Consider the following 12,137-nt stretch of genomic DNA (forward strand, 5'->3'; position numbering starts at 1 on the left):
CTGTTCGAATTGAGGCTGGTTTGCCTTTTTCAGCAGGATTGCTTCTGTGTATTGCTCCAAGTGAGTTAATGGTGTTTCGGGGATTTGATTTTTGGGAGCTGAAAAGGCGGCTACTGATCGGTTCTTTTGCGGTTCATCCAGAGCTGCAGTTGCTATTCTGTTGGGATTATTTGGGCTAGTGTTTGTATGGAATTATGGCTAGGTAGCTTTAGGATTTAGAGATTGTGTGTAATGACACCATTCCATGCAGGCAGTTGGGGATTTGCAACAATTCAATGTGTGTGAAGTACGAGGTACCTTCACAGGTGGTAGTTTACAGAGAAAGATTCCAAATAATATTGGTCAATAAATTTATCATTGGATGAGACATGGATCATCCAATGCTGCCGTATTCCTTTGATGAAGCTTGCTAAGCAACCAGGTCGTCTTGGCTGTGTGGCTTGAGGCTTCCAAAACAAAATGATTCAAGATCCTATACAAGCATTGAGAATGTGGAACTCGGCGAATTTTCCCATGTGGCAGAAAACATGCATGACCTGTATGCAACAAGAGTGAGCCACAAAGTATAAGCATGTCATAATCATAATCATCATCATAGTCAAAGCATTGATACAGCAATTGATATTCTCTCGGTTGGATTTGAGTACAATGGAAAACTGTTGAACCATCAATACCTTGGGATGGGATTCCAGTGACTGATGCTGAGAAATCATCCGTGGGACCGTGATCGAATGACGCTAGATCACTAGATGTGCCGGACAGAAGCCCGAAAGACCGAATCCAGGCCAACAGAGGCACTAAAATAGTTACTAAGAATTGCTTACCTCACTGACCTTTATATGCTGATCTGTAGCTGCTCATTTTTCCTTTCCCAACGTCTGCTCTAGCTGTAGAGTCCATCTCGACAAGGAAATCGGTCGCCTGGTGGCGTCTTCTTCATCTGTGCCAGTTATCGGATTGTCCGAACGCCTTGTCTCGAGATCTCGCTCGTCTTTAGTTTCCAGCGAAGCGCTCTCAACCTTCGTGTACTTGCTTTTGATAGACATCTGTTCCTTCGTTAGTTGTCCTGTTGTTGAGCACCGAGATCGTACCTTGCACCACTGCATGGAGACATTCATCTCTCGATTCCGCCTAGGTGAATAAGGATGCCGACCCTTCAGCAGACCGACTCTGTTCCCACAACAGAAAAAGCTGAGTCGCCTGTCGATGGGGATTCGTCAAGCGAGAAAAGCACGGAAGAAGCTCGAGAACAAGAGACACAACGGGGTGAAGAATTGGATAGAACTTTTGCTCCCATCAATGCATCCGTCGCAACAAACAACGAGCGACCGCAGAAGCTGCAGCGCACGACGTCTTCGACTATTGAGCGCAGCTGGTCTCTGAATGATGGATACAGTTGCCATACTGTCGACGAAGAAGCAGAAGAGAAATCCAACCAGCCGGGGGAAGCAGCCGACGGTGATGAGTTTGTTGTCGGATGGGACGACAATGACCCGATGAACCCCCGGAATATGAACAAGTTCCGGCGATGGCTTATTGTCGTGATCTGCTCGTCGGGTTCTCTCTGCGTGTGAGTGTCAAGTCTGCGAAATAGGCCTGTAGACAATACTGACAGTACGGCCTCGAGGACTTGCACCTCGTCCATGTATACTTCCACCTACGGGCAGCTGATGAAAGATCTCAACTGTTCTCGAATTGTGGCAACACTTGGCCTTTCCTTCTTCATCTGGGGGCTGGGTAAGTCTGCTCCAGAGTCTCACTTGCGTGATTTGCCGGAATTGACCAGAGGCTGGTTGTAGGAATCGGGCCGTTGTTTCTGGCGCCATTGTCAGAGGTTTGTCGACTCTGCCTGGCTCTGCGTTCCACTGCTGAAATGCCATAGTTTTATGGTCGGAGATGGATTTACATCGTCTCGTTTACCTTCTTTCTGATATGGTTGATCCCGTGTGCCGTGGCGCAAAACATCCAAACTATGATCGTATGCCGTTTCTTCAACGGGCTCGCTGGCAGTGCGTTTCTCAGCGTCGCGGGGGGTACAGTGGGCGATTTGTTTGACCGCCACGAACTCAGTGCCCCCATGATGCTATACACGGCTTCCCCTTTCATCGGTCCAGAAGTGGGCCCGCTGTATGTTCTCCTCCAATTCTCTCAGCTAGGGCCTTGACGCTGTTGAAGCTCGCCCTTGTGCAACAGGGACTGACAGGAACTTACCTTCAGGGTTGGCGGGTTCATTAACCAGTTCACGACATGGTAAGCTCGTCCATCCGTTAGTCGAAAAGCATTACTTTAACAAGCCTATCATATCTTCAGGCGCTGGACGTTTTATGTCCTTCTCATCTGGTCCGGTGTCCTCCTGGTCTCGATTATCCTGTTTGTTCCAGAGACGTACCACCCAGTGTGAGTGCTTTCAGGCTTCTGTATCGTATCTAAAAGTATTAGTTCATCTGACTCGACTTGGCCAGACTCCTCCGGCGCAAGGCACAAAAGCTGCGCAAAGAAACGGGAGACGACAGATGGAAGGCTCCAATCGAACGAATGAACCGCTCGGTAGCACGGACTGTCCTGCGATCCACTTACCGGCCGTGGCTTCTATTGGCACTGGAGCCGATGTGTTTGAATCTCTGTATATTCTCTGCCATCTTGCTGGGTATCCTCTATCTTTTCTTTGGCGCTTTTCAGCTCGTCTTTGGCAACATATACGGCTTCGAGCTATGGCAAAAAGGTCTGTCGTTCCTTGGTCTCTTTGTTGGCATGGTCTTTGCCATCCTATCTGATCCTTTCTGGCGTCGAGTCTACGTTCGTCTGGAAAATAAGCACGAAAAAGCTGTTGGGAAACCAGATGATTTCCAGCCCGAATGGCGGCTTCCTCCAGGTGCGTATATTCCTGGTGACTTGGTTATCCGCATATTGAGCTAGAACAAACCTTGCTAATATTTGTCTGCTTCTTATGCAGCAATCCTTGGAGGTCCGCTAGTCACCATAGGACTCTTCATGTTTGCCTGGACCATCTATCCTCATGTGCACTGGATTGTACCACTGATTGGCAGTGCGTTCTTCGGAGCCGGGTAAGTTTGTAATATGGCTGACTCTCAGACATGATTGCAATCGCAGCAGCGCCAATAAGCTGAGTATAGACGCTAATTCTATCTGTTGCACGAACAGGACCATCCTCGTATACTCGGGTGTATTCACTTTTCTGGTTGATGCCTACCCAACATACGCCGCGAGCGCTCTGGCAGCGAACAGCTTTGCTCGCTCGACTTTTGGTGGGGTCTTTCCATTGTTCGGTAACCAAAGTAAGCATTCTCTTCCTGGATTTGGCTGCAAATTTCTGTCTATGCATCTGCGGTCGCCCGCGAAGTCGAGCCGAAGCAACAAGTCAGAAGAACAGTCTAAACCGTCACCGGTGGTAGACTCCCGCTCAGCTGACCTGTTGTTGCGAACTGCAATGCCTTTGCTTCATTATGTCCCCGGTCCCTGCTGATGATTGAAATGCAGTGTACAATAATCTGGGTTATCATTGGGCGACATCGCTGCTGGCCTTTCTGACACTTGCCATGTCACCATTTCCGTGAGTATTTCCCCATTTTTCTCGTACTTTGAAGGCCAGAGACTTTCCAAGGTTTCTACGCTTTGATCCATGCTCCGTCCTCCTTGCATCAGCTTGCAGCTCTCAGCCGCGATAGCGGCAATTGCGTGGACCCTGCCGTATTTCTGCTGCATTTGCCAGACGCTGAAGATGCTGCTGGGCTTCAGGTATAGAATCTTCCGCTGACTACGGTCTACAAAACAGATACATATTCTTCCGATATGGCAGCCGTATCAGAAAGAAGAGTCGATTTGCTACGCGATAGCCCACCAACTTTGTTGTCGCCGCGTATCGAGCGTGCATTGCCATGGTGCCCTGACATACTGCCACCGAGCTATTGCTTGCTGCTTTCATGCTAAAAGTTTTACCCGGTAAGGGTTGTACATCTAAACATAGACGCATGCATCCATGCAGACATACATTTACGTAGGATATACCTAATGCACAGAATCAACAGGACGAAGAGAATGGCTCTCTAAAACGACTGCATTGACAAGCTCACAAGCATCTAGATACTCGACAAAGTATGACGAACTATCGGCCATATGCAGCAGAGGACCAGCTGCTGTATTCTCATAGTTAATCCTGACTGACCTGGCCAGACGTACCCTTGTCATTACCAAGCAGTCGAATCCAGGCCAAGCCAGACCAAACCTAAAGACGTTGGCCCTTTACAGCGCATTACCTAGCCTCCGCGGCGCAGGCGGTAACTATCAATCTCCTGCAACAACAGTCTGATGCAGAAATATAGCCCCTATTCAGCCTTCCCCATTCAGAGCAATGACTGCCTGTATGATGCAGGAAAGTCTCTTTACCGAGGCATTTCCCCAAACTGGGCGGGCTGTCGAGGGTCGGGCGATCACGGGGAACTTGGTGGCATTCCGGAATTACCCTGCCGTAGGCCCGTAATATAGGAGAGTTTGAGGGCTTTGCTGTACGTAAAATGACTCATAGAAATTGGGATTGGGCTTCGTTTTGTTGTTATGATCATCGAGGTTGGTGTTCGCTGATGGTGTACAATGTAGTCGGGATTCATTTATCTAGTTGTCATGAAGGGAGTAGAGGATTGGATAACGACATGTCTATCATGAGTATAGAGAGGTACGAATCTTGAGATTTAGATGGAGCAGCACGCACGTGGGATAAGATATGGTGGAGGTGCCTGAGGCTTGACACCAGGTTGATACTGTGTATTATCACAAGCAAGCTTCATCTGGACATTGATATACATGACGCATGTGAGATCAATCTTCCAGGTCATATCAGGTACCATATATGCGGCAATTGTCTCTGTCTGTCTTTCTGGACCGCATGGCATGATGTGATGATGTCTGCAGGACTCGAATATTCAATTCCTGATTACCACAGACTGGGGTAGTTCGAAGAATGTGAAGGAGTGTAAGGCTGAAACAGCAGCAGAACCTTCTGCCTGAGAGGCTATCCTCATTTCTCAGGCAGGAAACAACAATAGCTTACTTGAAACTATCTGCATGAATTCTTCCCGGCTTATGATATTACTGGCGCATCACTTGTCACACTTATATCAAAATCCCGCAGTTATACTTTCTTGTCTGCGAGTCTGGACACGCGACTCCCTTAATTTGACTCGCGTTGGTGGACTTAACCTGGTTGACACATAAGCCACCAGGTTTCTATTTCTATTACCTTACTATCACCAATTGGTATTTTGAGTTACATGTTATTACCTTATTCCTCGAAATTTGACTCTTCCCTGTTGTGTCTATTATTATTTTTCCTAATTTCTCTCCCCTGTTCATCTTCTGTGCTTCTATTCCCCCCACGTTTTCGATTTTTACTTTTTTCTCTTTTCGCATCTGACCACTCTCCTCTCCACTCCTCTATATTCTCAAGGTCATTCTATCACGAGTGCTGCTCTTCCCTCAATTTTACGTGTCCTCCATGGATTCTACCCGCAGCGTCTGAAAGTGAAACTCAACTCGAACCTCCCAAGTCCAAAGTCAACTTTTCCCCGCAGCCCCGGCAAGCCTTTACTGCAACGCTCCACCCGTCTCAGTTCTCTACATACGCCGCACAGTCATCAGTATTATTATTATCATTCTATCACGTCCGCGTGATCGAGTTCATACTTCCCTTTCAGATCCCATTGTTGGACCGTATTGACCGCGGTTCGTGTCTTGGTTTGCGCCTCGGTTCACAGTCCCAAGTATCCAAGGTCTTCCTGTTGCTCCGGTTGTCGGTTTGCCGCTCGCCCCATCCACATCCCTACACCTTCGACGACAGCGGTTCCCATGTGCTACATCGTTTATCCGGGGTAAAACGCGAAGCGTAAAAGTTTCAGCCTTCAATCTGGATACCCTGAGGAGTGTTTCGTTCTCAGTGCGCCTATCATCGAAGAATTACGTTCGCCCGGTACCGGAGAAAGAAGAACCAGAGGCGAACAAGCGATAGCCGACGGTTTTTGACGTAACGTCCTTCGCTCGCCGCAGTGGACGTGCACACGGCAATACTCCCCCAACCATTAACTCTGAGACACACGGATGTCGACATGAAGATGGAGGATAAGGAGAGCGCTCCAGCTCTGGCTGGCGATCATGGTGGAGCCGATCAGGATACCTCAGACGTGGGCGATCACACGGAGCAAGCGAAGCACAAGACCAACGGGGCTACTGAGAATGCCTCAAAATCGGCCAATGCGAAGGATCCGTCAAGACCACGAAGGAAGAAGGCAAGGAGGGCTTGTTTCGCTTGTCAACGGGCGCATTTGACTTGCGGTACGCTTGTGTGACCTTTCTGCTTTTCTGAGTTTGATCATTCTTGCTCGCTTCTTCGCGCGCGCATTGACTCTGTCTCCCGCAATGGAAATGAACCAACTGACAGAGCGATTACCTCTTAGGTGACGAGAGACCGTGTCAGCGCTGTATTAAACGTGGCCTTCAGGATGCGTGCCATGACGGTGTACGCAAGAAGGCTAAATACCTGCACGATGCGCCGGATGGAGCGTTGATGCCTGGAGTCGGGGGGAATTTCTACAACAGCGCGATGCGAACCAATTTGCCCTTGTCTCAAAATGGCGCCAATACGGTCAATACAACCTCTCAGCAGAATTCGGGGACCAATTACTACCCCACCCCGCAATCGAACTCTTACAGTGTCTATCAAGATACCCCCCTCGCACAAAGTTCTTTCCCTTCGCAAACTCCCGTTTCCCCGACCTTCAACATGAAGACTACTCCGACGGCTCGAAGTAACAGCTTGTCATCCTCGGTGAATCCACAGCCACCCAACACGACCGTATCGGGCGCCACCAGTCAAAGTCAGAATCCCTTCGCGGGACCGTTCTTTGACCCAAGCGACCCTGCTCTCTTCAACTTTGACCTTTCTAGCATGAACTTTGAGAATCGCTACGGCGCGTTAGAGTTTGGGATGCTCGGCCACATGGCAACCGGTGCTGGTGACTCTCCCACTGATTCCGTCACCCAGCGAGGATCGATAGGCCGGAGTGGCTCCGCGCAATACTCTACGACACCCATCACCGGGGCGCCTGGCTTCGGGGAGAGTCCTGGGAACCAGCAACCTTTCATGTTTGGCAACGATCCGCTGCTGAACGAATGGCCGAATAGCCAGGCTCCGAATCAAGGGCATCTGAATGTTAGCGGCGTCTATCCCCAGGGCGGCATGATGCACATGGCCAAGTCCGAGGCGCCACATGCGTTTGCCATCGAGAGCGGACCGGCCGGTTTCTCCAGCCCCAGTGCGACAACCAGCCCTCATATCAACAGCGGGTATGATGAGAGTTCGCTGAGCAATACAATCGTGAATAAGTCAAACGGCTTAGCTGCCAACGGACAACGGCCAGCGATCACGACGCCAAGCCTGAAGCACCAGAGCTTGCAGTTTGGAGTCAAACGACGTCAGCGGAACCCGTCGACTGTGTATGAGAGCGTGAAAGAGCCGTATGCCTATACGAACCGCTTCCACAATTTGACTGCCTTCATCCAACGGCGCTTTTCCCCGCAAAAGACCTTGCAAATTGCGAAAGCGTTAGCCTCGATCCGCCCGTCGTTCATTGCCACGACCAAGACGCTCAACCGGGATGATTTGATCTTCATGGAGAAGTGCTTCCAGCGGACGCTCTGGGAGTATGAGGACTTTATCAACGCGTGCGGGACGCCAACCATCGTTTGCAGACGAACCGGCGAGATTGCGGCGGTCGGCAAGGAGTTTAGCATCCTCACCGGCTGGAAGAAGGATGTATTGCTGGGCAAGGAACCGAATCTCAATGTCAACACCGGAGACTCATCGGTTCCCCAGTCCGGCACCACATCCCGCGGCAGCTTTACACCTCGAAGTTCTACGCTGGAAAATGCCACTCCTGGACGCCCGCACCCTGTGTTCCTTGCTGAATTGTTAGATGACGACAGTGTGGTGGAATTTTACGAGGACTTTGCTCGACTGGCCTTTGGTGACTCCCGCGGCAGCGTCATGACCACATGCAAGTTGCTCAAGTACAAGACTAAGGAGGATATGGAGCTTGCACAGTCTGATGACAATCAGAGGTGGAATAATCACTTGCGCAAAGGCGGCATTGCCGGCGAGGCAGGGATGAATCAGTTAGGTTTCAAGGATGGCAAGGTCGAATGCGCCTACTGCTGGACAGTGAAAAGAGACGTATTTGACATTCCAATGCTTATTGTGATGAATGTGAGTTGCCAAAGATTTTGACTGCGCGACGTTTACTGATTCCGACTACAGTTCTTACCGTGCATATGACTGAATCGCCTCATTGGTGGTTCGTACACGGATGTCCTTTGAATGCTTTGAATGTGTTATTGATCAACTTGTGCATTTGGTTCTCTCATACCCTCGGATGGATTAAAAGTTCGCTCCCCGGTCGACTGTGATTTATGCTGTTCATTGTTCTGCCCTTGAAGGGCTTTTGCATTGGTACATAACTTTCTTCTTTGGGTGTACGATTGTCGATTCTGGTCGAGCTGTCTTATAAGGGTTCTACTGGCTCTAATGTCTTACTGGGCCAGTTTGAACATAATTGTTTCTGCCTCTCCGGTATGGCAACCGGAGGCTTTTCTCCCCTGCCGGATGCGTGCGGATGACTTGAGCATCGCATTCAAGTATATATTTATCCTTCCTTTTCTCTATCAGTCTAGCTGGAGGATGGGTGTCAACGGTGATTAGATCTCTGGCATATGGGGAGGGTGAACAAATCAACGACTTTAGTAATAAGCTATCCGAAGCTTCAGTCCAAATGTATTATTTCCAATCTGTAAAGAAGAGATCCATGAACTTGTAGCAATTCTACAGCATCTGGATGTTTCCAGTGCCATATGATAATTACCTCGACTCCCGTCCGCAGGTAATTATATGACTGTAAGATACCAATTTAACCAATAATATTTGACCATCGCCGTCATTATCTTACCCCGCGTCGTCCGTCGGGTCTTGCAGCAATACGAGCATCTTCCGCCATGTTTTCGACCAGTTTCCATCGAGTCATACAAAGTAGTCTAACCCCTTTGTGACTCCTCTTTCCCAGCAAGAGAGACCCAAAAGTCCCAAGAGAAGAGAAGAAATCAAAACCGACCCAGCCGAACAACAACAACAACAACACCATCAGGCCAACCTCGCCATGCGACCGGACGGACCTCGGGATCCCGTCGCGGGGCCAGACAGCGGTCCCGAAAACCCATATCCAGTGTGTCTATCCGGACCCGTGATCAAGGGTTTTGGACGGGGAAGCAAAGAGGTAACTACGATCCTTCCCCATCTGCATACGAAGTGACATGGCCCTAACGGTCAATAGCTGGGCATTCCGACGGCCAATATCCCCGCCGACGGACTCGCGGACTATCCTGATCTCCAGGTCGGGGTGTACTATGGCGTTGTTGCGCTTGATCCAGCCAAGTTCCAGTATCAGGAGGGCGAGGGCTCGTCGACAGCAGCAGCAGCAGCAGATGCAGGAGCGGCGATTCTGCCCGCTGTGCTGAGTATCGGGTATAACCCGTTCTATAAGAACAAGACAAAGTCCATTGTACGTCTTCACTCGCCTATTGAGCATCTTCGAGGAGATGCAAATACAATGGAGGGTATGCTAAGGCGATTGCTACAGGAAATCCACATCATGCCACCGCTTTCCTCCCCATCGCCAACGGCCGAAGGCGCGGGAGAAGCGGGCCAGGTGAAATTCCACAAATTGCCTGACTTCTACGGGACGCAGCTGAAGCTGCTGATTCTGGGGTATATTCGCCCCGAGTACGACTATGTGTCGCTGGAGGCGTTGATCGAGGATATCCGGGTGGACTGCGAGGTTGCGCGGAAGAGTCTGCAGCGGCCAGCGTACGAATGTTATCTTGATGGGGATGAGAAGGAGTGTTTGGATGCGGTGAGGGAGCAGCGGAGGTGGTTGGTGACATTTTGAGCTTTTCATTATAGATTTATAGTAGTATTCTAGACGATCATTGTACATAGCTATAAACTGTTGCCTGGCGAGACTCGTTCACGTGCACATTCGCTAACCAGTACCTTTCTATCAGCCCTACAGAATAACGCCAGCAATGAGCTACGAGCGGATGCGCACGGAGACCCCTGTTAAAATATATGGTTCAATGGATCCACCATTGCCTCGATGCGATGGAGACTGTAGCCCGTTTAAAACACATTGACTGGACCGTGCTGCGCTGCCAATAATCGTCGACGTCAGAGCGGTGTTGGCGCCGAGGAATGTATACACTATGTAGGACAGGCGGAATGCAAACAAACCAGTTATGGCGATACTGACACCCCAAGAGTCTTATGTCATTCGGCATATCCTATGTTGCTTGTCAAAATGCATTGATTGTAGCTAGAGTATGTTGAGATCAGTATATACCAGGCATATATACCAGCCAGTGAGTACGTTGAGGATCATTCAGCTAGTACAGCGCTAATTTGCAAAGGTCAAATCACTATAATTATCGGCATTGAGATTTCCCAAGGAAAAGGCAAATCCAGTCTGTAGTTAGTACTGCAAGCAATACGCTGCAATGGATAGACTGCGCCAGCATCTCTCTCGCCGGCGCCGCAGCAGCGGCTCCAGCGCGACACCTCTCCAGTCGCCCAATTTCCCCAGCATCGACATGCGCCAGGATGAACGGGACGTGCCCCCGCGACGTCTCTATGTAACGTCCGACACGCATGATTTCGACCCAAGCATCATTGCGCGCTTCCAAGGCGAAGGGTTCGAGGTGGAGTATTTGCCGTTTCCAGGCGGAAACGAAGATCTCGAGAGAGATCGCAAGGACCTGGAGCACCTGCTGCACGGGAGGGAGGATGATCTCGAGCCCGGGGAGAGATACGCCGTCGTTGGTATGAAGGATCTGTATCCTCTTGCCTAGGGTAGAGCCCATTGCTAATGCTACTGAAAACAGCATATCACCGGCCGGCTTTCCTGCTCCTCGCATCACACCACCAGTCCACAACAGCCACCAACCCTCTTCCCAGAATGTGCGCTCTAGTCGCCTACTACCCGCGCGGACCACTTGACAAAACCTGCAAGGGAGAAAGCAAATCGCCGGCATGTCTGCTTCCCCCCTCCACCACCTCAACATCCACCTCCTCCTGCTACGCCTCCCTCTCCCTCCTCCCCATCCAGATCCAGCTAGCAGGGCACCAAAATCCCTCCTTCTGGGACGACTACAGCGCCCACCCAAGCAGAAAGCGACATAGATGCCACCTCTTCTTCTACCCCGAGTCCGAGCCTGGCTTCGCAGAGCACCCGAGCCCGACCTACGACCGGCTCAGCTCCCGCCTCGCCTGGAGCCGCGCGCTGGATTGTCTCAAGCGCGGGTTCGGCTGGCCCGGCGGGAGCTGGAAGACGCCCGACGTCGAGACGATCTGGGAAGAGTACTGGCGGAATCTGCTTTTCGATGCGGGCCGTAACCCGGGCGCGGAGCAACACGCCGCCAAGATCACGAAGATAATGATCGGTAGTGGCGATCCGAGTAGCCTAGACAGGCAGATTGATGAGACGCCGCTGGTGAATTGCGTTCCGACTATGGTTGGGGGTATGTAATGACGCCTTCTGATTTCACCCGATATGCAGAATTCCAGTGTCAATTGCTTACTGTCGACGACAGGAAGCGACAGGCAGTCGATTTCAACCTTCTACGCGGAAGCATTCTTCCCTACCGGCCCCAGATCACAGCAGATCCGCTTGCTTTCTCGCACCGTCGGTCCGGACCGCATCGTCGACGAGATCCTGCTGGCGTTCCGGCATACCGAGGAGATACCCTGGTTGCTCCCGCGGGTACCGCCCACGGACCGCGATGTGAAGATTGTCCTCGTGATGACGGCCAGTTTCCGCGCGGGGAAGCTCTCCCGGCAGAATATGTACTGGGATCAGGCGAGTGTGTTGGTGCAGATTGGGTTGTTGGATCCGGCGCTCGTGCCGGGGAGTTTCCGCGCGACGGGAAAGACGAGGGAGGGCAGGCAGGATGTGGAAATATTGCCAGTTGTTGGAGCGGAAGGGGTGGAGAGGATCCTGAATGGGTAGGAGTAGTACAGTAGTACTGAT

At 50.8% G+C, this 12,137-nt stretch overlaps 4 protein-coding genes across 4 annotated transcripts; all 4 read left to right on the plus strand.

The window, feature by feature from the left end:
* Window positions 1–1,145: 1,145 nt before the first annotated feature.
* On the plus strand, window positions 1,146–3,069 carry Aspvir_001115 (MFS transporter; the record flags this gene model as incomplete). The annotated part of the gene is made up of 8 exons (XM_043266243.1): window positions 1,146–1,570; window positions 1,616–1,737; window positions 1,800–1,834; window positions 1,883–2,127; window positions 2,218–2,250; window positions 2,311–2,397; window positions 2,463–2,872; window positions 2,954–3,069. The coding sequence occupies 8 exons, from the start codon at window positions 1,146–1,148 to the stop codon at window positions 3,067–3,069; spliced, it is 1,473 nt and encodes a 490-aa protein (XP_043122178.1).
* Window positions 3,070–6,116: 3,047 nt separating this feature from the next.
* On the plus strand, window positions 6,117–8,341 carry Aspvir_001116 (Zn(II)2Cys6 transcription factor domain-containing protein; the record flags this gene model as incomplete). The annotated part of the gene is made up of 3 exons (XM_043266244.1): window positions 6,117–6,342; window positions 6,465–8,272; window positions 8,324–8,341. The coding sequence occupies 3 exons, from the start codon at window positions 6,117–6,119 to the stop codon at window positions 8,339–8,341; spliced, it is 2,052 nt and encodes a 683-aa protein (XP_043122179.1).
* An 874-nt stretch (window positions 8,342–9,215) lies between these two features.
* fmn1 (riboflavin kinase) lies at window positions 9,216–10,004 on the plus strand (the record flags this gene model as incomplete). The annotated part of the gene is made up of 3 exons (XM_043266245.1): window positions 9,216–9,332; window positions 9,390–9,617; window positions 9,696–10,004. The coding sequence occupies 3 exons, from the start codon at window positions 9,216–9,218 to the stop codon at window positions 10,002–10,004; spliced, it is 654 nt and encodes a 217-aa protein (XP_043122180.1).
* Window positions 10,005–10,608: 604 nt separating this feature from the next.
* Window positions 10,609–12,116, plus strand: Aspvir_001118 (dienelactone hydrolase; the record flags this gene model as incomplete). Its single annotated transcript, XM_043266246.1, has 3 exons — window positions 10,609–10,930; window positions 10,993–11,628; window positions 11,701–12,116. 3 exons carry the CDS (start codon window positions 10,609–10,611, stop codon window positions 12,114–12,116), a joined length of 1,374 nt encoding a protein of 457 aa, XP_043122181.1.
* Window positions 12,117–12,137: the final 21 nt, after the last annotated feature.

The sequence above is a fragment of the Aspergillus viridinutans genome (assembly GCF_018404265.1).
Source record: "Aspergillus viridinutans IFM 47045 DNA, scaffold_1, whole genome shotgun sequence".
Taxonomy (NCBI): Eukaryota; Fungi; Ascomycota; class Eurotiomycetes; order Eurotiales; family Aspergillaceae; genus Aspergillus; species Aspergillus viridinutans.